Genomic DNA, 26,333 nt, shown 5'->3' with positions numbered 1-26,333 from the left:
AGGCTGGTAAATCAATATACAGTATAATTTGCATCTATCATAGTTTAAAGTATAACTGTTATATCTGAGTTTTCTACTTTTTCATACTTCTAGTATCATACTATATCTGCTGATATTTTGTAAAACTGTATACATATACATAACTAAGGTGTTTACCCTAAAAAACTCTATGTCCTGATTTAACCCTTCATGACAAGGTTGTGCAGCTCGTAGGCGAGACTTAATCCTGGTTGGCCCACCAGGTAAGTCAACTGTACTCTGCCAATCCTCAGTCCGGCCAAACTACAACCTCTCTTAGGCTTGGAACTCGTTACTACCTCATCAAACCGACCACCTCAACCCAGTCTTCTGGGGAGTCTAGAATCCCTCCAGGCACGGTTGACGAAAACCATCCACACACTATCTAAGATGTGTGGTTGCACTCTTATCTATACTAGCAACGGTACCATGCTTTACTAACTGAACATAATTTAATTCATCAGGGTCTGATACTGTATATATTATTTTTATAGATATCCTATTATTTTCATTATGATTTAAAAATAACCATAACACTATAAATATGATCTAAAAATACTATAATATTTGACTAGAATAACTATAATATTTGACTAAAATATCTGTAATATCTGATAAAATAATTTGTAAAGTCTGAGTGTTATGGTTTTGGAAATCATGACAATCTGTAAATATTGTAAAATATTTGTCTGTATAATATTTGTAAAATATCTGTCTGTATATACACTGTAATTCATAATTCTGTATAATCTAGTGAAACATGTTTCTATGCAAAAACACTGTAAATCATGATATTCTAAAAAATTATATAAATTTTGTACTAAACAAATATCTATTAAGGACACGCAATTAATTAAACTCATGTTTTGGAATCTATAAAACTACATAATTTATACCATGTATCTTAATAAACAAATACTATAATTTATTGGTAAAATTTATGAAATTCCTAGCATAGCATATTTCCCTTACCTAACTGGCTAGGAGGATCGCTTCCAATTCTATTCTCACGCTCACGGCGTACTATCCCCAAAATCCTGCAATAATACATTTATAAAAATTCCTTAGTAAATCACTGAATTTTCCAAAAAAATCATTTCACTCATATTCCTGATCCTGCCTATCACAATTTCCTAAATTATAATATACACGAGCTCTTCATCCCATGTCTGCAGGGTCCCAAAACACCCTAACCCTGAAAATATAATACCCTAATTTTATTCCATAAAATTTTAGTAGATTCTCTTGTAATACACAATCTGGACTCAAATAAGTCTGCTAATACTGAAAACACCTAAATAATCTACTTACCCTGATTTTGGGATGGTGCCCAAGTTAGCTTGACCAACAATCTGTTCTGGCAGACTTGTAGAGAATCTCCCTAGGATCAACGTGGCTGCTTCTGATCATCGAAACAGGGAGAAACGGGGCGAGAATCATAGAGAGAAGTAGAGAGAATTGAGTTAGAGAGAGAAGGAAAAGAGAAAAAATAAATTTCTCTCGCTGAAACCCGATTTTCTTCTATTTATAGACCTTTGGACACGTGGCCTCGTCTACGAGCCACATCATCTCGTCGACGAAGGCAAGAAGAGAGTTCGTCGACGAGTTTCAGGCCTCGAAATTAGTCCCTCAGTAAACTCTCATCGACAAGACACGCCTCCACATCGACGAGCCCAAGAAGACTGTTCGTCGACAAACCCCTTAAATTTTTTTTTTTCCTCTCTTTTCTTTATTATGTAATTCCCCATATTTATCTGGGTTACTACAACCCGTGCATGGTGCAAACTATTGCAACGAAAGGAGACGATGGGAAGTTCCTTTCAGCCATGCAACTCAAGAAGGGTTTGAGAAAGGGAGAGCAGACATATCTAGCCACGGTGGTGGTAGATGAAGAAGTAGGCCAAGAGCTAGTGTCTACGACAATCCAAGCGGTGTTGGATGAGTACAAGGAGGTGATGCCAGATTAGTTGCCTCATAAATTACCTCCACTACGGGGTGTGGAGCACAAGATCGAGCTGTTTCCAGGAGTGAAACCACTTGCAAAAGGGCATTATCGGATGACGCCTCCAGAGCTAGTAGAATTGAGGAAGAAACTTGATGAGTTATTGGAAGCGAGATATGTTCACCCTTCCAAAGCACCATTCGGAGCACCAGTGTTGTTTAAAAAAAACATGATGGGAGCCTACGAATGTGTGTAGACTACCGCGCGCTCAATAAGGTGACAGTGCGCAACAAGTATCATATTCCATTGATTGTTGATTTATTGGATCACTTGAGTCATGCCAAGTACTTCACTGACTTGAGGTCAGGCTACTATCAGGTGAGGATTGCTGATGGGGATGAGCCGAAGACTACTTATGTGACACGGTATGGGGCATATGAATTCTTGGTGATGCCATTCGGGTTGACAAATGCACCTGCAACATTCTATACCTTGATGAACCAGGTTTTTCGTGAGTACCTTGACAAGTTTGTCGTGGTGTACTTGGACGATATTGTTGTCTACACTTCCACTTTGGAGGAACATAAAGAGCATCTATAGAAGGTGTTCGACAGGCTAAAAGGGAATAGTTTGTATGTGAAGAAAGAGAAGTGCTCTTTCACTCAGCAGAGCATCAAATTCCTTGGTTATGTGATTGAACAAGGTCATATCAGGATGGATATGGAGAAGGTAAGGGCAACTCAAGAATGGAAGATCCTAACAACAGTGAAGGAGTTGCGTTCCTTTCTTGGCCTTGCCAACTACTACAAGAAGTTCGTAGAGGGGTATTCACGGAGAACTACTCCTATTATAGAACTATTGAAGAAGAGTCATGGGTGGAATTAGACAAAGAAGTGCCAAGGAACCTTTGATGACTTGAAGGATGCCATGATGAGAGATCGGGTTCTTGCTCTTCTGGATGTCATGAAACCCTTTGAGGTACAAACAGATGCATCAGACTTCACTTTTGGAGGAATCTTGTTACAGGAGGTACATCTTGTTGCGTACGAAAGCCGTAAGCTTAATGAAGTAGAATGGAAGTACACAACTCACGAGAAGGAGATGCTAGTGGTGATACATTGTCTCCGTGTGTGGAGGCATTTCTTACTTGGGTCAAGGTTTGTGGTGAAAACAGATAACTCGGGTGTTAGCCATTTCTTCACACTTCCAAAGTTGTGCAGAATTTGATTTTTCCTTTGAGCACAAGGCGAGGCAATTGAACCAAGTCGCGGATGCACTGAGTAGGAAGGCCAAGCTGGTGGCCTTAAAAATGGTAGTACATTTGACTTTGAGTATTGTTACCACCATGATGCGAGAGCGCATCAAGGAGAACTTAGCTAAAGATCTAGTTGCGTAGAACTTAATGAAGCTTACCGAAGAAGGGAAGGCATAACAGTTCTGGATGGAAGATGGATTGCGGATGACCCATTGTAACCGACTCTTTATGCCATGAGATGGTGATCTAAGGAAGACATCATTGGAGGAATGTCATGATACCATGTGAGCCGATCATCCAGGATGGCAGCGCACTTTGGCCTTACTGGAGCAGGGGTACTATTGGCCACACATGCGTGATGATGTAGTTGATTATACCTGAACTTGTCTCACTTGCCAATAAGACAACGTAGAGTGGAGGAAAATTGCAGGGTTGTTGGAGCCCCTACCAGTACCGTCCAAACAGTAGGAAAGGGTCTCATTGGAATTCATCACCAACCTTCCCAAAGTGGGAGATGCAGAGTGTAAACTTGTTATTATAGATAGGTTTTCAAAGTATGGTACATTTATAGCCACACTAAAGTAATGTTCGGCAGAGGAGACAGCACAGTTGTTTTTCAAGAATATTATGAAATATTGGGGTGTTCCCTAAGACATTGTTAGTTGTCAGGATCAAGTGCTACCGGTTCTTCTAAAACCAATTGGTGGTAGAAGGGGTGCAACCTTTTCCTTTAAACGGCAGCGCAGAGCCCCGCACTAAGCTTCGGGTGGACATGAGGGGCTGCACCAATTCTAAGCAGGGGTGTAGACGGTTTGGCACGCCAAGCACTGTCGAGCTGGGGCCCACTGCTACGATCCCTCACAACAGGGTTGACTGCTGACTTCCCATAAAGCCAACAATCACCCCCACCAGCAGCTACCCTGGGAGCGCTCGAACCCGTGACCTCGCTCTGATACCACTTGTCAGGATCAAGCGCTACCGGTTCTTCTAAAACCAATTGGTGGTAGAAGGGGCGCAACCTTTTCCTTTAAACGGCAACACAGAGCCCCGCACTAAGCGTCGGGTGGACATGAGGGGCTGCACCAATTCTAAGCAGGGGTGTCGACGGGCTGGCACGCCAAGCACTGTCGAGCTGGGGCCCACTGCTACGATCTCTCGCAACAGGGTTGATTGCTGACTTCCCATAAAGCCAACATTAGTGACCGAGCCTCAAGATTCACCGGCAACTTCTAGACATAACTTTTCAAAATCCTCAGTTCACAACTTGAAATCTCTTTGAGTTATCACCCATAGACAGATGGACAGACGAAGAGATTCAATGGGCTATTGGAAGAGTACTTGCACACTTTCGTTAACGCCAACCTGAAGAATTGGGTGCAACTACTTTATGTGGCTCAGTTATGTTTCAATGCCCAAAAGAGCTCAACAACCAACAAGAGCCCTTTTTAGCTTGTTACAGGCCAATAGTCATTGTTACCTCACATAGTGGATGAGTCGTACAGAGGAAAGAGTCCCAGGATGTACATCTTCACTAGAGAATGGAGACAGAATGCTGAGATTGCCTGAGCCTACTTGGAGAAAGCTACTAAGCGGATAAAGAAGTGGGTAGATCAGGGGAGAAGATCGTAGCACTTCAACGTAGGTGACTTGGTGCTTGTTAAGCTCAATCCTGAATAGGTCAGGTCACTATAAGGACAAGATAGGAGACTACTTCATAAATATGAAGGACCAGTCCCCATCTTGGCCAAATTTGAGAATGTCTCCAACAAAATTGACCCTCCGACTTGGACGAAAGTGCATCCTGTATTTCACGTCAGCTACCTCAAGCCGTACAATGCCAACACCGACAATCTGAGTAGAAATCAGTCAACTAGAGCAAAAGTGAGTACAGTTCAACCTAACAAACGTGAAGTTGAAGTTATCCTTGCAGACAAAGAGTTCATATCCTCAAGGAAGAAGTAGTAGGAGTTCTTAGTGAAGTGGAAAAGCCTTGGTGATGAAGAAATTAACTGGGTTTCTGTGAAGATATGCAACCGTTCATGGACAAAGTTGAAGTGTACCAGGCATCAAAGTCTACGAGGATGTTGACTGCGTAAGTGAGGGGGACAATGTCACAAGCTAAGCTTGTTCAGGGCATTATGCTTGCCTGTGGCTGCTTGCGTCGTGTGTTTGGGATGGGTTTCCATCATGTAAATACTAGTGTAGGGTTATTTTCCAGTATTTATTTCATTGTATGCCAAATGAGGCAGTATGACTCCTCGATCACTTTGATGTTTCCTAGTGCTAGGGTGAGAATAGCCTAGAAAGCTCTTTAGGGGAGGGTGAGTGTTCATCAGTCATTGTAAAACTTACTAGCTTTTGTCAATGTGTTTAGCCTACTTGCCTCCCTCGCTAAGCACACAATGTCAACGGAGGTGTTGTTAATGAATTACGTTTGCTTCAATGTTTACTGCTTGCTTGCCATGATTTTAATGAATTGATTATTGTTTCCACTACTATTTGAATGAATGCTAATGAAAGTGTTTCATGGATGAATGTTGGTAAACAATAGGCTGGCTAGTTAAGCAAGAGTGCTTTAACTAGTGCCGCATGGCCCTTCACAAGGGTGTGAAAATAGTCGGACCGTGACACATAGGCAAACACTTGAATACATATCTAGAAACATAATCCACCAATTGCGATTTTGAGTTTTTTCTTCCAAATGAAAAATGCCCTCTACCTCAACCTTTTGTAGCTACAAATCAAAGGTTTCAGGAATCACACTTTGCAAGAACTTCATGTCTACAATAGGGATAGACATAATATAGGGTCTTAATGATTTATGAATACCTAGGGTCTTTATGATATATGGTTTAATGACTCAAATATTTGAAAACTATTTTTTTATCTAATTTTTAAGGATTTGATATTATGTTTCAACTAGGCCTTGATATTAGATTCAAGACAACTTAAATATTGACAATTTTTGCCATTGCTGGTGCTCACGATAAGTAAGCAAAATAATTGAGTGCATATGTCTTCAAGTGCCTGCAATTGATTAGGTGTAATTAGGCATGTGTCACAATGAAAGCTACTTTTTTTTTTTCCCTTTTTTTTTTTTTTTTTCTATTTTCTAATTTGGCAATAGAGAAATGTAAAGAGGAAAAATAGGTAAATTTATCCTACGATTACCAATTAAATTGAGTACAAATCACAATTTTCAAAGTTGGAACTCGTATCTTTCTCAAGAATCAAGTCTACCAATTGAATGTCTATCCCGTTGCATATGAATAGGCTAACGGCCACAACAGTTCAATGTGTTAGCTTGAAATGGGCAATGAGTTTGTACTATCTTTTTTTTCTATTCTCTTTTAGTTTCATGTTTATTTTCCTATTGTTTGCTCCACCTCTCATATCTATTGGTCCTACATCCATATGATATTAGAGTCTCATCTCCAACCCCATCACAACTTCACCACAGCCACCTGTTAGAAATAACTTTAATCCATAAAACCTAATAACCCAAGATCATCAGGTTATTCAATTAAAAAAACTAAATGCAGAGTAAATACCTGGATCCATAGATTTGTCTCATTTGATTGTCCAACAACCTTTAGCGGAGAGTTTTGATCTTCCACAGTAAAATTCTTAAGTGTCTCACTTGTGATCTTCTCTTTAGAGAGGGAAAAGAAAGAACGTGAAAATGTTTCTGATTTGACTTGGGGACCATAGCCCTATTAGGTTTTTCTTATATACTATGTTATTTTAGAAGCTCATTAGTCCTAAATTAACTTAGTATTGGGTTTCTACACATTGCAAAGCTCATACTCAATAGATGTTAAAATAACCCAATAACATAATTGCTTTTAAATATGTGAGCCCACAATAGGAATTTATAATTTCCTAACATAATTGCTTTTAAATATGTGAGCCCACAATAGGAAATTAAAATTTCCATAAAATCTCCCACTTGGGCAACATAAATATCGGAAACAATTATATTACCCAAACCTTAAGTGTACACAATATGGCTATTATCCTTATAACATCTCCTTAATTCAATATTGTTCATCTCATATACTAGCATGGCATCAAAGCGGAATTCGTTACACTCATATTCGTAACTAAACCCATCAATGGTCACCACATTAATACACTCAATGGCATAGATTGAGTATGGATGTGTAGCATTGTTATATGCATGCTCCTTAACCTTAACATGCATATCCCAACTGGTCCTACCCCATTCCTTATAAGATCAACCTTAGTCCTTAATTCTTAACTCTTCCAAAAGGAAGATAACATTTAGAGTCACAAATACATAAAAATGCATTCCTTTATTACTTTATTTTTGCAAAAAATAAAACCAAATACAAACTCCCACTAAACCGCAACATCGTCAAACAAGACGACACCCATACAAGTAGTGTGCTTATAAAACACCTTGGGCAGTAAACCCTTGGTGAGTGGATTTGCAACCATGGAGTTTATCCCAATATGTTCTATTGACACTTGACGACTCTGAACCCTTTCCTTAACCACCATAAATTTGATGTCAATATTCTTTAACTTGGTGGAACTTATGTTGTTGTTTGAATACAACGCCACAGACTTATTGTCACAATATATCTTGAGTGGTTTTTCAACCCTGTCTAAGATATGCAGCCCCATGACAAAATTTCGTAACCAAATTCCTTGATTAGATGCCTCGTAGCATGCTATAAATTCTGCTACCATGGTCGAAGGAGCTATGAGAGTCTACTTAACACTCTTATAGGAAATAACACCTCTAGCCAGCAGATAGATATAGCTCGAAGTGGATCTCTTGTTGTTTTGGCATCCAGCGAAATCACTATCAGAATACCCAATGATCTCAAGTTTATCTAATTTCCTATAGGTGAGTATGTAGTCTTTTGTTCTCTGAAGATACCTCATAACCCTCTTGGCTTCCTTCCAATGATCTAATCTTGGGTTACTCAAATATTTGCCTAAAATTATAACTATGTATGCCAAATTCAGACGCGTACATACCTGAGCATAGTAAAGACTCCCTACAGCTGATGCATAAGGAATCTTCTGCATTTCCTTCTTTTCAACCTCAATCTTGGGGCATTGACTGAGACTGAACCTTTCTCCCTTGGCTATGGGCGTATCTCCTGGGTGACAGTCTTTTATGCCAAATCTAGCAAGTACCCTTTCGATATAGCTCTTTTGGGATAACCCAAGTATACCTTGAGAGCAATCTTGACGTATCTGAATTCCTAATACAAAAGAGGCGTCCCCAAGATATTTCATCTCAAAATTTTTGGTCAGAAATCTCTTAGTTTCGTGCAATAAGCCTATATCACTACTCGTCAGCAATATATCATCAACATACAAAATCAGGACTATAACCTTACTCCCACTGACCTTATGGTGTACATAATCATCAATCGAATTTATCTTAAAATCATACAATATGACTACTTGATGAAACTTGTGATACCATTAATGGGAAGTCTGCTTGAGTCCATAGATGGATTTCTTTAATTTGCAGACTATATTTTATGGATTTCCAAAAATAAAATTTTCAGGTTGTACCATATAAATCATTTCATCAATGTCACCATTGAGAAACTCTATCTTTACATCCATCTAATGAAGCTCTAAGTCCAAATGAGCAACCAGTGCCATTATAATCCTAAAAGAGTCTTTCGATGAAACTGGAGAGAAAGTCACTTTATAATCAATGCCTTCCTTCTGAGTGAATCCCTTAGCAACTAGACGTGTCCTATATCTCTCAATATTACCCCTTGAATCCCTCTTGATCTTAAATATCCATTCGCAACCAATGGGCTTCACGCCTTCGGGTAATTTAATGAGATCCTAAACGTCATTTGCTTTAATGGAATTCATATCATCATTCATGGCATCAATCCACTTTTGAGAATTAGAATTTTGTTTGACTTAATGGAAGTTGATTAGATCATCTTCCACCACACCTATGTCAAACTCATGTTCTTGGAGAAAGACAATATAATCATCCGAAATCGCACTTGTCCTTTCTCTAGTAGATCTCCTTCATGGCATCAATTCTTGAGGTTGTTGAGTTAGCTGTTCTAGAGCAATATCCTCATTTTATGTAGGGAGTACAATGATATTGTCTTGTATTGTTTCTTGAACAAGTTTAACAGAAATACTAGGAAGAGAAATAAATTCCTCCTCAAAGACAATATCCCTAACCTTATCTCCCCCCACAAACTCAACTTCCTCAAGAAACCTAGCGTTTCCCATCTTAAAGAAGGTCCTTGTTGAGAAATCATAAAATTTATAACCCTTTGACCTTTCAAAGTACCCAACATAGTAGCAGCTAATTTTCCTTAGGTCCAGTGTCTTTTCATTAGACCTATAAGGCCTAGCCTCAACCGGATAACCCCAAATGTGTAAATGTATAATACTTGGCTTTTTGTTAGTCCAAAGTTCATAAAAAGTTTTAGCTACTTCCTTGCTTGGCACCCTATTCAGTATATATACTACAGTATTTAGTGATTCTCCCCAGAGAGATTCTGGTAAAGAAGAATGACTAATCATACTTCTTACCATGTCCTTAAGCGTCATGTTTCATCTCTCAACAACACCATTCATGCTAGGTTTCCCTAGCATGGTGTACTATGGGACAATACCGCATTCCTCTAGGAATTTAGTGAAGTGTCCTGGGCGTTGTTCTCCTAATCATTCATATCTACCATAGTATTCACCACCACAGTCAGATTTGACAGCCTTAATTTTCTTGCCTAGTTGGTTCTCAACTTTGGCTTTGAAAGCCTTCAACACGTCCAGAAATTGTGACTTCTCATGTATCAAATAAAGGTACCCATAGCGCGAGTAATCGTTTATGAACATGATAAAATACTGTTGTCCATTCCAAAAAACCATAGGGAATGGACCACATATATCAGTATGTATCAGTTCTAAGATACCCGAGGCTCTATTGGCACCTAAATTTCTTTTGTTTGTCAGCTTCCCCTTGATACATTCCACACAAACTATAAAGTCTGTTAAGTTAAGGGGTCCTAGGATTCCGTCTGACACAAGCCTTTCCATTCTCTATTTAGAGATATGTCCTAACCGCTTGTGCCATAAGGTGGTGGAATCGTACTCAGTTAATTTGCATTTAGTACCTCGTGAACTAATATGCAAGGACTCATTATTAGAGGCAATAGTATTTAACATATATAAATTGTCAACCAAAGATCCTGTTGCAACCATGTTTGAATATTGAAAAATACAAAATTTATTATTTTCGAAAGAACAAGAATAACCAAATTTGTCCAATATAGAAATTGGAATTAAATTCCATCTAAAAGACGGTACCATATATGTCTCTTCCAAATCCAAAATACAACCGAATTTAAATAACAATATAAATGTCTCAATTGCCTCAAACTCAACTTTATTATTGTCGCCTACGTAGATGAATCTTTCAACATCAACCGGCTTTCGGCTTCTTAGGCAGCCCTGCATTGACACACTAATGTGAGTAGTAGGACCCAAATCTACCCACCGAGTATGTAAAGGTACTATTGTAGAGACCTGGGAAATTTTAAATAATAAGAAAAATAAGAAAAATAAGAAAAGGAGGAAATTCGGTTTGAGAAGCCAAACCGTCGATGGTTTTGTGAGAGCCACAGAAAATCGTCGATGGTTTTCTTTTTACCGCGGGCTGGTAATAGGTAAAATAGTGAAAAAGGGTGGGTTAAAGCCCAAATCGTCAACGGTTTTGTGAATAGTGTAGAAAACCATTGACGATTTTCTCTGCTGTGGGCATGATAAGAAGATCTCGCGAGCCTAATTTTTCATTAACAGAAATTACACACACACACACACACACTCTCTCTCTCTCTCTCTCTCTCTCCCAAACCCACGACTCTCTCTCCCTTCTCCCTACGATTCTGCTTCGATTGTAGTCCAAATCAACGATCCAAACCACCACGAGGTTCCTGAGAAGATTCTCTGCAACTTAGGCGGAGTAGATTTTCAGTTTGTGGTTCTGGGGCACCACTCCAAATCGGAGGTAAGGGTATTAAATGTTAGTTTTGATTGTTAAATTGGAGTGTTTGGGGCCTAGGGAATATTAAATGTTAATGTTCTAGGAGTTAAGCTAAATAATTTAGGGAAAAATGAATTTCAGGCTTTCTAGCTTTGAACGCTAAGGAGTGTATGATTTAGGGTGATAATGGTCCTCTCAGTAAGCCAGGTAAGGGGAATAAATTATAATAGTATTTGTTGAGAATTATTGACTGAGAAATTATGTGAAAACGAAATATGATATTTTGCCTGAAATTATTATGATATGACTATCAGATAAAAATTGTGTCGCATGTAAGTTATACTAAAAACATGTTTGAATTGGGTTGTGTGATCTGCTTGAAGAAAATAAGAATTTGATATAAATATATATATGTACTAAAAGGTTTTGTGCAGAGATGATTTAAAAGAAACCCAGTGCTATGTATAAACTGAGCTGAAACAAAATGAGAATTGTTTTATTAAGAAACAATGAAAATAATATATGTATATGTATATTGAAGAGTTTTTTGAGAAATGACGAAAAGAGACACATGGATATGTATATTGGAAATATAATGAAATGCTTTATTGAGAAATGTTGAAATGTGTGAAACGATATATATATATATATATATATATATATATATATAATATGAAATGTGAAAATTAAAAATGGGAATATTACAATGTAAATTCTACAACATGAATATTAAAATGTGGAAATTGTAACGTGATTTCTGAAATGATAATACTGAAATGAGAATGATGATTGTAAATTCTAGGAAATGTGAACATTGCAAAGTGCGAAAGCTGCAATGGGTCATTGAAATGTAAATGATGAAATGTCAATGCCGCATAATGATTGCGAGTATGTGGTAATGATAACCTTGATGGATGTTTATGGAAACCCTAATGATGAGTTATGATATTAAGCACAATACCATTGCTAGTGGTGATAGTGTAACCACACGAACTCTTGGAGCATGTGGCATGGCAGTCGACTGAGTCATTTAGTAAAGTTGTTGTACCCCCTGAGTCCAGATCGAGGCTATAGGCTGGTCAGTCGTATTACAAACGCGAGATATGTGGTATGATATTTTGATCTAACCGGGTTGGCCAACAGCGGTTAGATCCAACCTTCGGGCCGCATAACCCTAACCATGGGGGGAAGCATGGCGTGGAAGAGAGATCCTTAGGGCACCCATGACTTATAGACTCGATATTGGTATTAGGAACCAAGGATACTCATGTGCTGGATAGTAAAAGGGATATGTGTGAGTTAATAACATAAATAACTAAGGCAAAGCAAAACTCTCTGCCTGAGGGCTTACTGTGTAAGGTGAGTGCCCTGATGAGTATCAGTTGTAGTCGAACCCGAGTTAATCGAGTAAGGTTACAAACGATATCAGAGTAAAGGGGAGCTGCATGTATAGACGTGCAATCTGCCCTATCCTTAGAAACTTCACTAGTAAATATGAGTTGTATATGAATGAATTGGAGAAATGGTTTTAAAGCTTATAAAAGCTGGTGTTTTATATCTATATGATTATGAGCATATATGTTAGTGTATTTTCTCAAAAGAATTGATGATTTGAAGTAAAACATGTTAAAATTGAACTCATATTGCCACATACTGTAAATAATTTATTCCAACTTACTGAGATGTGTCTCACCCAAATTATCTAAACTTTTCAGAAAAAAAAAAAAAAAAAGATAGACCAGGTGATAGAACTCCAAGATAGTAGGGACCTGGGACCTTGATATACAGGGTGGGTTTTTGGATTAGGGAGGTGTGATTCCCCTAGGGTTGTATTATTTTTGGGTATGAGATAGAAATGTATGTATGTGGATATTGTTACTCTGGGTATTGTGTTCTAGATGGTATGTACATTATATCTTCCACTACTAGATTAATATAAGCAAAATTTTTATTTATTCAGTACCCAATGCGGGTCGGGTCAGGTGAGTGGTATCAGAGTTATTGATATGGCCGATGATTGTTGAATATTTACTATTTATGAAAAAAAAATATGGTATGAAATTCGGGGGGTCACAGTTTGGTATCAGAGCCAAGGTTACTAGGTTATGCAGACCTTAGTAAACAGCGAAATATAATACCAGAGCATAGGAATGGATTTTGAAGAAAATATGAGAGAGGTAGATTGAAATGTGAGTCAGTCATTGTGGAGGAAGAGGTGAGAATTTAGGGTTCTATCTTGCGGCCTAGAGGCAAGAGTACTAGGGTTATTTCTGTGTTTTTCCTGGGGTGATGATTTCAAGAAAACCATGGATACTATTGTTGGGTCTTGTTTCTGAGTGGTAGGACTGAATCTTAAATGGGGATTAAGGATGTGGAGATAAATGGTAGTAGAAAAGTAACTTAGGAGTTATAGCAGTGTATTGGTTGTGTAATAGTAATTGTATGCTGAGACTAGTTGTTTCCTTTACAAGATGGATCCGGGGAACAGTAACACGAGTGCGGGAGGTGATGGAGCAAGACCTTCCAGTATGGGTGGCTGAGACCTTGACGCAGTATTGCGTAGCGTCACCCAGCAAGTGATGGTTGAGATGGCTAGGAGCTCGAGGGAGTGGAGTTGCACGATTAAGCAGTTCACGCTTATGAGACCCCCATTATTTGCTGGAGGAGCAGACCCTATAGTAGTAGAGTACTGGGTCCAGGACATAGAGGACATACTGGCAGTCCTCTCGTGTACAGTCGAGCGAAGGGTATTATTTGTCACATTTAAATTGACTGGGGAAGCAAAGTGCTGGTGGAGGTCGGTGAGATTATTGGAGGAGTAGAGGCCTGACTCTGTCGCGGTGACATGGAGCCACTTTAGGGTGATCTTCTTTGAGAGGTACTTTCCCGCTACTGTTAGGAGTGCGAAGGCATCATAGTTTCTGCATCTGACATAGGGACCTTTGACGATGCAGCAGTATGCTGCTAGATTCATTGAGTTATCCCGGTTTGCTCCATATTTGGTGCCAGATGACGAAAGGAAGGTGAGGAAGTTTAAGAAGGGTCTGAGACAAAATTTATATGAGCAGGTGGTAGGCTTTCAGGCTCAGACCTTCTCAAAGATAGTTGACAAAGCTACGGTGATTGAGAGTGGTTTGTAGAGAGGCGCTGCAGCATAAAGTCAAGGAAAGAGGCTCGTGCCTTCAAAGTTTCAGGTAGGGTCCAGTCGAGGGCTATGGAGGAGACATGATAGAAGAGGGGGACGACGACAGTGAGGAGGAGAACGAGCAATACAGATTCCCCCTTCTTGCCCCATATGTTTTAGGAGACACCCGGGAGAGTGCCAAGTAAAGGAGGTTGTCTGTTATCAGTGTTATCAACCTGGACATATGACGAGAAACTGCCAAGCACCACCAGCGATAGCGGCTTCTCCTCGACCATATAAAGGAGTTTATCGGGTAGCTCATAGCAGACAGTAGAAGAATGCTGCTCCGGCGCGAGTTTACGCACTAACGCCGGGAGATGCTGAGGCTGCAGGAGATGTGGTGATAGGTACTGTTTCAATACTGTCATTTAAAGCTACCACTTTGTTCGATTTCGGGGTGACTTATTCTTTAATCGTCCCAAATATGTTAAGTTGTGTGGGTTTGAATCTCAGCAGTTAGCTGTTAGCTTGTCTATTGCTACGCCAACTGGGATTGTAGGGATACGCAAAAAGGTACTCAGGGACTGTCCAATAGGTATTCAGGGGAAGTCTTTGTCAGTTAATCTGGTAGTTTTAGAGATGCATGGGTTTGAGGTAATCTTAGGAATGGACTAGCAAGCTACCCACTATGCCAGCATTGACTTCCATCGGAGAAAGGTAGTGTTCAAACCTCTAGAGGGACAGGAGTACAGATTCATGGGATTATCTATGGCACCCCACCTCAGTTACTATCCGTCATTCAGGTGAGGAGATTGTTGCTAGAAGGTTGTTAGGGATTTTTGGCCTATGTGAAGGCGGTATCAGAAAAAGAGTTGAGGATAAAGGATATCCTAGTAGTGAGGGATTTTCCTAATGTGTTCCTCAAGGATTTGTCGGTACTACCTCCTGGTCGCTAGGTAGAGTTTGTTTTTGATCTAGTTCCGGGGATAACACCGATTTCGAAGGTGCCGTACAGAATGGCACCGGTAGAGCTGAAAGAATTGAAGGAACAGTTGTAGGAACTGTTAGATAAGGGGTTTACTCAGCCTAGTGTGTTGCCCTGAGGAGCGCCAGTATTTTTTGTGAGAAAGAAGGATGAGTCGATGAGGATGTGCATCGATTACAGGGAGATAAATAAAGTGACTAACAAGAATAAATACCTACTTCCTCTTATCGATGATTTGTTTGATCAGTTGTAGGGGACAAAAATATTCTCAAAGATAGACTTACACTTTGGGTACTATTAGGTGAAAGTCGGGGCGGAAGATGTTCCAAAGACGACATTTAGAACATGGTATAACCACTATGAATTTCTGGTTATGCCTTTTGGTTTGACAAATGCTCCTGTAGTATTTATGAATTTGATGAACAAGGTCTTCCACCAGTATTTGGACCAGTTTGTGGAAGTATTTATTGATGATATACTGGATTATTCAAAGAACCTAGAGGAGCATGAGGAACATCTGAGGATAGTGCTTCAGGTGCTTAGAGAAAGGAAATTGTATGTGAAACTCAAGAATTGCGAGTTTTGGCTAGAACATGTTACCTTCCTTGGACACGTTATATCCAAGGATGGTATTTCTATTGATGCGAGTAAGATTGAGGCTGTAGAAGACCGGGTATGACTGAAGAATGTGCAGGAAATCAGACGTTTCTTCGAATTGGCTGGATACTACCGCAGGTTTGTTGAAGGCTTCTCTAAACTATTAGGGCCACTGACTAGGTTGACTAAGAAAGGCGTGAAATTTAAGTGGTCTAATGGGTGTGAACGAAGCTTTCAGGAGTTGAAACAGTGACTCATCACTGCATCAATGTTGATGATTTCATCAGGAGAAAAGGGTTTCGTAATTTATAGTGATGCATTGCATAAAGGGTTTGGTTGTGTTCTGATGCAGCAGGGGAGAGTAATAGCGTATGTCTCTCGACAGTTGAAAGAATATGAGAAGAATTACCCTACCCATGATCTGGAGTTAGCAGCGGTGGTTTACGCATTGAAAATTTGGAGACATTATCTTTATGGGGGTAGGTGTGAAATTTTCACTGATCATAAGAGTTTAAAATACTTTTTCACGTAGAAATAATTGAACATGAGGCAGAGAAGATGGTTAGAGTTGATTAAAGACTACGATTGTACCATCAGTTACCACCTGCGAAAGGCTAATGTGGTAGTTGATGCCTTGAGCCGAAAATTAGTGGGTGCATCAATATCTGCAGTGGCGATACAACATCCAGTCCAGATGGATTTTGAGAGACTTAAGATAGAACTCGTAAAGGGTGATCACCAAGCATTTATTACTAATCTAGTTTTGCAACCAACTCTACAGAAGAGAATTAAAGCAGCTTAGAGGAATGAAGCAGAATTAGTAGAGCTTATGGAGAAAGTACAGGAGGGTCAGGAGACAGATTTTAGTATCTTAGATGATGGAGCCTTGAGGTTTCATACCAAGCTGTGTGTACCTTCTAACCTTGAGATTAAGAAAGTGATTCTGTAGGAAGCGCACCAGTGCCTATATACTGTACATCCAGGTAGCACTAAAATGTATAGGGATCTTTGAGAGTCTTTCTGGTGGGGCAACATTAAGAGGGAGAGAGCCCAGTATATGGATCAGTGTTTGACATGCCAGTAGGTGAAAACTAAGTATCAGATACCAACAGGATCCTTGCAACCACTCCACGTTCCTGAGTGAAAGTGGAAGCATATAGCGATGGATTTCATCACAGGATTACTGCCGTAATTGCATGGACTGGACGCTATTTGGGTAATTGTGGATTGACTAACGAAGACTGACCACTTTTTGCGTATCAGAGTTAACTACTCCGTGGACAGATTAACTGAGTTATATGTCTAAGAGATAGTTAGACTCTATGGCGTCCCAGTGTCCATAGTTTCAAACAAAGACCCACAGTTCACATCTCATTTTTTTAGGACTTTGCAGGGGGCCATGGGTTCTCAGTTGTTATTCAGCACAACTTTTCATCCTTAGACAGATGAGCAGACAGAGAGGATGATACAGATTTTGGAGGATATGCTACGAGCATATGTACTGGACTTTGGAGGTCATTGGATGCAATATTTTCCATTGGTCAAATTTGCGTATAACAATAGCTACCAGGCCAGCATTGGGATGACACTGTATGAGACACTATATGACAGGAGGTGCTGATCCCTGTTATATTGGGATGAGATTGGTAAGAGATAGATTTTGGAGCCATAGCTGATACAGCAGACTCAGGATAAAGTCAGACTTATCAAAGACAAGATCAGAACAGAATAGAGCTAACAAAAGAGTTATGCAGATACTCGCCAATGAGAACTGGAGTTTAACGCAGAAGATTATATATTCTTCAGGGTGGCGCTGCTGAAAGGGGTTTTGAGGTTAGGGAAGAAGGGTAAGCTGAGCTTAGGTATATTGGACCATTCGAGATTCTTGAAAGAGTGGGTCCAGTTGCCTATAGGTTGGCATTACCATCGATCCTATCTAGGATTCATGACGTATTCCATGTTTCTATATTGAGGAAATATGTCCCAAACCCCTCCCATGTGATCAACTATGAAGCACTGGAACTGGGTGATACCTTGACTTATGAAGAAGTGCCAATGCAGATTCTGTATTGGAAAGAGCAAGAGTTACACACAAAAGGCATACCACTGGTAAAAGTTATGTGGCACAACCTTGCAGTAGAGGAAGCTTCTTGGGAATTAAAGGAGCAGATGCACCAAAGATACCCACATCTATTTAGTGGGGATCAGAGTTGTGTTATGTGATTTGATTTAAATAATATAGAATAGGATAGGTAGTGTTAGATTTTTTTTATGAAGGTTTTGGGGGAGTTTGTTTGGGTTGTTGTAATCTCCCAGAATTGTAAATGTAACCACGGTATTCCTCCGCCATAAGTAAGGGTAATTAATAAAATGGTGGTGTTTTTCTTTTAGAATGAGAATGTGATAAATGGCAAATTTCGATGACCAAATTTTATAAAGAAGGGAGAATGTAGAGCAGCAAAAAATTTTAAATAATAAGAAAAATAAGAAAATGAGGAAATTCGGTTTGGGAAGCCAAACAGTTGACGATTTCGTGACATCTACAGAAAACTGTCTACGATTTTCTTTTTGCCATGGGTTGATAACAGGTAAAATGGTGAAAAAGGGCGGGTTAAAGTCCAAACCGACGGTTTTGTGAACAGTGTAGAAAATCGTTGACGGTTTTCTCTGCACTGGGCGTGATAAGAAGAACCCGCGAACCTCATTTTCCATTAAATAGAAATTACACACACACACACACACACACACACTCTCTCTCTCTCTCTCTCTCTCTCTCTCTCTCTCTCTCTCTCTCTCTCTCTCTCCCAAACCCACGACTCTCTCTCCCTTCTCTCTATGATTCCTCTCCGATCGTAGTCCGAATCAATGATCCAGAACTACCACGAGGTTCCTAGGAAGATTCTTTGCAACTTGGATGAAGTAGATTTTCAGTTTGGGATTCCGGGGCACCACTCCAAATTGGAGGTAAGAGTATTAAGTGTTAGTTTTAATTGTTAAATTGGAGTGCTTGGGGCCTAGGGAATATTAAATGTTAATGTTCTGGGAGTTTAGCTGAATAATTTGGGAAAAAAATGAATTTCAGGCTTTTGAGCTGCGAACGCTGAGGAGTGTATGATTTAGGGTGATAGTGGACCTCTCAGTAAGTCAGGTAAGGGGAATAAATTATAACAGTATTTGTTGAGAATTATTGACTGAGAAGTTATGCAAAAACGAAATATGATAATTTGCCTGAAATTATTGTGATATTATTATCAGATAAAAATTGTGTGGCATGAGTTATATTGAAAACATATTTGAATTGGGTTGTGTGATCTTCTTGTAGAAAATGGGAATTTGATATAAATATATATACTGAAAGGTTTTGTGCAGAGATGATTTAAAAGAAACTCAGTGCTATATATATACTGAGCTAAAATGAAATGAGAATTGTTTTATTAAGAAACAATGAAAATAATATATGTATATGTATATTGAAGAGTTTTCTGAGAAATGACGAAAAGAGAAACATGGAATGTATATTGGAAATATAATGAAATGCTTTATTGAGAAATGTTGAGCTGTGTGAAATGATATATATATATATATATATATCAGTATGAGATGAAATGTGAAAATTAAAAATGGGAATATTGTAATGTAAATTTTGCAACATGAATATTGAAATATGGAAATTGATACGTGATTTCTGAAATGTGAATATTGAACTGGGAATGATGATTGTAAATTTTGGGAAATGTGAACATTGTAAAATGCGAAAGTTGCAATGGGATCATTGAAATGTAAATGATGATATGCCAATACCGCATAATGATTACGGGTATGTGGTAATGATAACCCTGACAGATGTTTACGGAAACCCTAATAATGGATTGTGATATTGAGCGTGGTACCGTTGCTAGTGGTGATAGTGCAACCACACGGACTCTTGGAGCGTATGACATGGCAATCGACTGAGCTGTTTAGTAGAGTTGTTGTGCCCCCTATGTCCGAATCAGGGCTATAGGCCGGTCAGTTTTACTATAGACGCGGGGTATGTGATATGATATTTTGATCTAACCAGGTCGGCCAACCGCAGTTAGATCCAGCCTTTAGGCCGCACAACCCTGACCATAGGGGGAAGCATGGCATGGAAGAGAGATCCTCAGGGCAGCCATGACTTACAGACTAGATATTGGTATTGGGAACCAAGGATACTCATGTGCTGGATAGTAAAAGGGATATGTGTGAGTTAATAACATAAATAACTAAGGCGGAGTAAAACTCTTTGTCTGAGGGCTTACTATGTAAGGTGAGTGCCCTGATGAGTATCAGTTGTAGTCGAGCCCGAGTTAATCAGGTAAGGTTACAAATGATGTCAGAGCAAAGGGGAGCTGCATGTATGGGCGTGCAATCTCCCTTATCCTCAAAAACTTCAATGGTAAATATGGGTTGTATATGAATGAACTGGAGAAATAGTTTTAAAGCTTATAAAAGTTGCTGTTTTATATCTATATGATTATGAACATATATGTCAGTGTATTTTTTTAGATGAATTGATGATTTGAAAAGTAAAACATGTTAAACTGAACTTATATTGCCACATACAGTAAATAATTTATTCTGACTTACTGAGATGTGTCTCATCCAAATTATCTAAACTTTTCAGGAAAAAAAGATAGACTAGGTGATAGAGCTCTAATATAGTAGGGAGCTGGGACCCTAATATACAGGGTGAGTTTTTGGACTTGAGAGGTGTGATTCCCCTAGGGTTGTAATGTTTTTGGGTATGAGATAGAAATGTATGTATGTGGATATTCTTACTTAAGGTATTGTGTTTTGGATGGTATGTACATTATGTCTTCCGCTACTAGATTAATATAAAAAAAATGTCTGTTTACCCGGTACCCAATGCGGGTCGAGTTAGGTGAGTGGTATCAGAGTTGGAGTTGTTGACGTGGCCGCTGATTGTTGAATATTTGCTATTTATGAAAAAAAAAATATGGTATGAAAATCGGTGCGTCACAACTATAGCCAAATTAGCTTCATAACAAACTAAAGTTAGAAGCGTACCCTTCTTTTCCCACCAAGTGGCTTAATTGGGACAGTCCCTCTTGAGGTGTCCTCCCTTATTGGAAAAGTAGTAGCCAAATTCTTGGTCTGGTTTCTTTTGCTCTTGAGGTGTCCTCCCTTCCTGCAAAAGTAGCATCCAAATTCTTGGTCTGGTTTCTTCCTTTTCTTGCACCCAATGAGCAATTAGCTCATTCAAAGTCCATTTATCTTTTTGAGTGTTATAACTCATAGTGAACTGACTGTATTGTGTAGGAAGGGAAATCAAAACTAAGTTCATGAGCAAGTCATCAGACAACTCTAACTTAAGTGCCTTTAGCTTTGAAGCAATGTTAGACATTTCCATAATGTATTCCCTAATATTACCTTTTCCTTTATATATCATTCAAACAAGACTAGTCAAAAGGTTGCTTGTTTCAGCCTTTTTGTTTTTTGAAAAACGTTTCTGTAGTTCCTCAAGGAGTGCCTTAGCATCATCCTCATCGGACATTGCGCCCCTTCTGGAACAGAGTGTTTCATGATCATTAGGCTCATGCCTTTTTGTTTTTTGCAAAATGTTTTTGTAGTTCCTCAAGGAGTGCCTTAGCATCATCCTCATCGGACATTGCTCCCCTTTTGGAACAGAACGTTTCATTATCATTAGGCTCATGTGATTAGAACGCTCCCACCTCTCCAAGTCTCTCTTCATATCAGAGGTACTTGTATCCGTAAAGGCGGGAGGTCATTCTGTTCGTAGCGCAAGATTCATATCCATATAGCCTAGAACAATCATGACGTTCTTCTTCCAATTCTTAAAGTTGAAGCTGTTAAGCACCGAAATGGAATTTATGTTGGTAGAAATCGTAGTAGTAGATGCAGTAACTAAATGAATAACAAAACCAAACAACATGCTCTGTCATAATATACAAGTCATATTATATTCCTAAATCAGTTCCATATATACATGATAGGTATATTAGCAAATAAAAGTGAGCCCCATATGAAGATACCTAGTAAAACATTAATATTCTTTGGACAAAAATATTAACTTGTTAGTGATATCCTTCATACAGTAATCAAATACTTACAATAAGTCCTATCAAACAACAAGTCTTTCTTTGGACCGACTTATTATTCACATGGATAACCTAACAATTGTAACGTATTTATCACCGTAAGTATGCAAGTTGTTTGGCCTAGCAATGACCTTCCTTTGGGTTGATCATTACTCGCACAAACAACATACATATGTCTCTAATGTTTCAATATAAATGCATCTACATAATAGAGGTTACTGCAACTTATTGTTTCAATATACTCATACTAAAACACTAAACATATACAAATTACCTTAGAAAGAAAAAAAAAATTATTTTCTTCTTCTTCTTCATAGCTGGCGGGCCATGAAGAATTTCCTAAAAAAAAAAAAAACATTACAGACGCTAAACTGATGCACCTACCTTTTTTTTTTTTTTTTTTTCTTGTTTTAATTGGAATTACTCCAAATCGATCCCAAACCTTAAAAATCCCAAATCAGGGCCATAAAACATGATTTTAAGCATGGCAAATAAAATTCCTTTAATCCTAAAACATGTTGATCGATAAAATCATGCAACGACAAATCAAATCTAGGTTTTCTTTAAACTTTATCATGCAAAACCTAGATCTAGGGTTTTAATACAATCAATATCATTACTAGATCAGATTATGCACGGATTCTTAATCAACAATTAGGCTCTGATACCACTTTAATCCATAAACCCTAATAACCCAAGATCATCATGATATTCAATTAAGAAAACTAAGCGCGGAATAAATACCTAAATACATAGATGTGGCTGATTTGATTGTCCAACAACCTTTAGCGGAGAGTTTTGATCTTCCACAGACAAATCCTTAAGTGCCTCACTTGTGTTCTTCTCTTTAGATGGGGAAAACAAAGAATGTGAAACTGTTTCTAATTTGACTTGGGGATCATAACCCTATTAGGTTTTCCTTATATACTAGGTTATTTTAGAAGTCCATCAGTCCTAAATTAACTCAGTATTGGGTTTCCACACATTGCAAAGCTCATACCCAATAGATGTTAAAATAGCCCAATAGCATAATTGCTTTTAAATATGTGAGCCCATAATAGGAAATTAAAATATCCTAACACTACCAAGTCACGGTCACCAGCCACCCTCCACCTTCCATAACCATACCCCTATTGCCGTCATTATCCTCAACCATTAATGCATATCTTCTCAAACTATCACCGCCCCAGCACCTGCAACTTGAAACCCTTTCCATCTATCATTCATAAATTCCTACCCCACCATTTGTTTGGTTTGGTTTGCAGAATGAAATTGAATTAGGAAAGGAATCGAAGGAGGAATGGAATCAAAGCAGGAATGGAATTGCTTTTGAAATGCAATTCCTGCATTTGGTTAGTAATATAGAGTGACGGTAAGAAGCTAGTTTCATTTTTTTTTTTTTCAACATTTAATATTCTTCAATTAATTCTACAATGGAATGAAAAATAGTTATTTTTTATTAAAAAACCTGAATGCATATATTTAATTTTGTATTATTTTTTTATAATAGTGATTTTTATTAGTTTTAATATTATTTTTTATTGTTGTTATTATTATTTTGATAGAAATAAATATTATTATTAGTTGTTATTATTGTTATTGTAATTATTATTAGTTACTATAATAATAAAAAATTATTATTATTATTTTTATTTGTTGTTGCTTTTATTATTATTTTACAATAATTAATATTATTTTCATTGTAGTTATTCTTTAATATTATTTTTATAAAAAATATTATTATTAGTTGTTATTATTGTTATTGTAGCCTGTAGGTATTATTAGTTGTAATTTTTTTTATAATAATAACAGAAATTATTATTATTATTATTATTAGTTGCTTTTGTTTGATGATTAGTTTTTCTATTATTTTCAAAATAATGATTATTACTAGTATAATTATTTTTTTATTTTTTTATTACTTTACTATTTTTATAATTATTATTATCCTTAAAATCGTAATACTAATTATTTTTGCCAGCTATCATTAGTTGTTATTATTTTTATTATAATAGTAGTAATAATTAGTATTATTAGCAATTATTGTTTTTTCTAGAATTTTTTTTATTATAAAATAAATCTGATTCCATGGAATGAAGATCAAATTCTAGCTTATCCGGACTAGAATCGTTATTCCCCCATTCACAGAGTCGGGATAAGATTTTGTCCTTAATTCTGCAAACCAAACGCAGGAATGCAATTCCATATTGAGATTTGATTCCATTATAGGTCTAATTCCGCAAACCAAATGGGGGGCCAGAGATTGTATTAAACTCGAATAGATTGTTAACTTAATCAGCATTAGGAGAAAACATACAAAAAAGGCTTGATACCTAACCATGAAGGTCAATTTGGAATATTGAGCATTCAGCCCTGATTGAGTTCTATACTTCTATGCTCATTTTTTATTTCTCTTTTAGTGTCCTGTTTATTTTCCTATTATTTTCTCTAATTTTCCTGCATCTCTCTCTTTTGTCTATTGGTACTGCATCAGGAGGATCTCTTCCGATTCGCACCCATTTATCAAAGTTCACATCCATACATTTTTGGTATTGATCGGCATATACATATTTACATATTGAAGGATTTTCTTTTCGATTGTGGGAGTTCTCATCCATACCTTGTTTTATATTTGCCAACAGATACATATTAATTGAAGGGGCAATCTAAAATCATAAATAAAAATAGTAACATATCTTTTTAATAAACAAGATGGACTCGAAAAACAGCCTCTCCCACTCAAGATCTAAAATGGTACCATTAACGACACTACTGCATAACAAACACATGGTGCAGAGGCAAATCATCCAAGACTTTTTTCAACAAACACTTGCATGTATTCCACTATAACTTTGTGCCTTGTGGCCTTGATTATAATTTAGATATCACAAAATAATCTTAAAAGGTCACTCCTTGAAACAACTGCTCAATGCATTGGTATTTTGCAAGTTGCTGATGCAACCTACACCTATGTTGACTCAAATGTTTACAATGCAGTTCATAGGAACAGTTATTGCTGGAACAATTAACCTTTCGGTGGCATGGTGGCTGCTGAACTCTATCGAGAACATGTGCCAGGATGACCTCCTTCCAGCAGATAGTCCTTGGACATGCCCTGGTGATCGGGTATTCTTCGATGCATCAGTTATATGGGGTCTGGCAGGACCCAAAAGGATATTTGGAGCTCTTGGAAACTATCAGGCCATGAATTGGTTCTTCCTTGGTGGTGCATTGGGGCCAGTTGTAGTTTGGCTATTGCACAAGGCATTCCCCAAGCAGACTTGGATTCCCCTTATTAACCTTCCAGTCCTTCTGGGAGCGACAAGTATGATGCCACCAGCAACATCACTAAACTACAACTCCTGGATCATAGTTGGAACAATATTCAACTTTTTCATCTTCCGTTACCAAAAGCAATGGTGGCAGAGATACAATTACATTCTGTCAGCTGCTCTAGATGCCGGAGTGGCTTTCATGGCAGTGCTGTTGTACTTCTCGCTGAGCATGGAGAACAAAGGTTTGGCTTGGTGGGGTACAAATGGTGAACACTGTGAATTAGCAGCTTGTCCAATAGCCAAGGGCATAGTGGTAGACGGGTGTCCAGTGAACTAATAGTGCTTGTATTCCTCTTTCACACATGCTTCACTCTAAGAAGCTGCACAGCATAGAATAAACAAATATGGTTGTGGCACAGGTAGATGAGTAGATCGAGGAGATAGTTGTGTTGTATGCTTCTTAATATTTATACAGAATTTACTTTCACATGTAAAATCAATACCATTGTCGAATCTAAAATGTTTAGACTAAAGAATGACACATAAGTCAAATTGTAAAGTAGCCAAAGCACTCTTGAGTTTCAAACTGAACTGAATGGGGTGAGCCATCATTCCCACTGAACATAACTACTTGGGCCTCATGAGCAGGTTGAAGATACCACGGAGGGGATGAAGATGGCAGGAGCACATTTTTTAGGGTGAAAATGGCACAACGTGGTTAATAAAAAGGCACACAAAATCTGTTAAATCCTACCAACTTTATTACAAAACAAGGGCTGCTACTTATGTGACTCTGGTTTAACAACCCATTTTCTGATTTGCCTTTTACTTCCAAGAGCATTTTGTTCACCATATATTTCTGATTTCTTGCTGTATTGAGGTTATGTGTTGGTACGGTGACATCAAAGCCCAACTGTGTGTTTCCCTTGTCAGGTACTTGTTCAGGTGAACAGCATCTCAAAGGAAGAGTATTCAAGTTTCTTACAATATCATGCAACCCAGCAAACATCTCCGTAAATTGTATCTTT

At 38.1% G+C, this 26,333-nt stretch overlaps 1 protein-coding gene across 1 annotated transcript in view; it reads left to right on the top strand.

Moving 5' to 3' along the window:
• LOC131164588 (oligopeptide transporter 4-like) overlaps positions 1-25,867 on the top strand; it is a 68,315-nt gene extending 42,448 nt beyond the window's left edge. Inside the window, exon 6 of the mRNA XM_058121886.1 lies at positions 25,028-25,867. Within this exon, the coding sequence (XP_057977869.1) occupies positions 25,028-25,642 (615 nt within the window). The 3' untranslated portion in view covers positions 25,643-25,867. The remainder of the gene's footprint in view (positions 1-25,027) is intronic.
• Positions 25,868-26,333: the final 466 nt, after the last annotated feature.

This window comes from Malania oleifera, chromosome 9 (assembly GCF_029873635.1).
Source record: "Malania oleifera isolate guangnan ecotype guangnan chromosome 9, ASM2987363v1, whole genome shotgun sequence".
NCBI classification, from domain to species: Eukaryota; Viridiplantae; Streptophyta; class Magnoliopsida; order Santalales; family Ximeniaceae; genus Malania; species Malania oleifera.
This window is presented reverse-complemented; position numbering and strand designations above follow the sequence as displayed.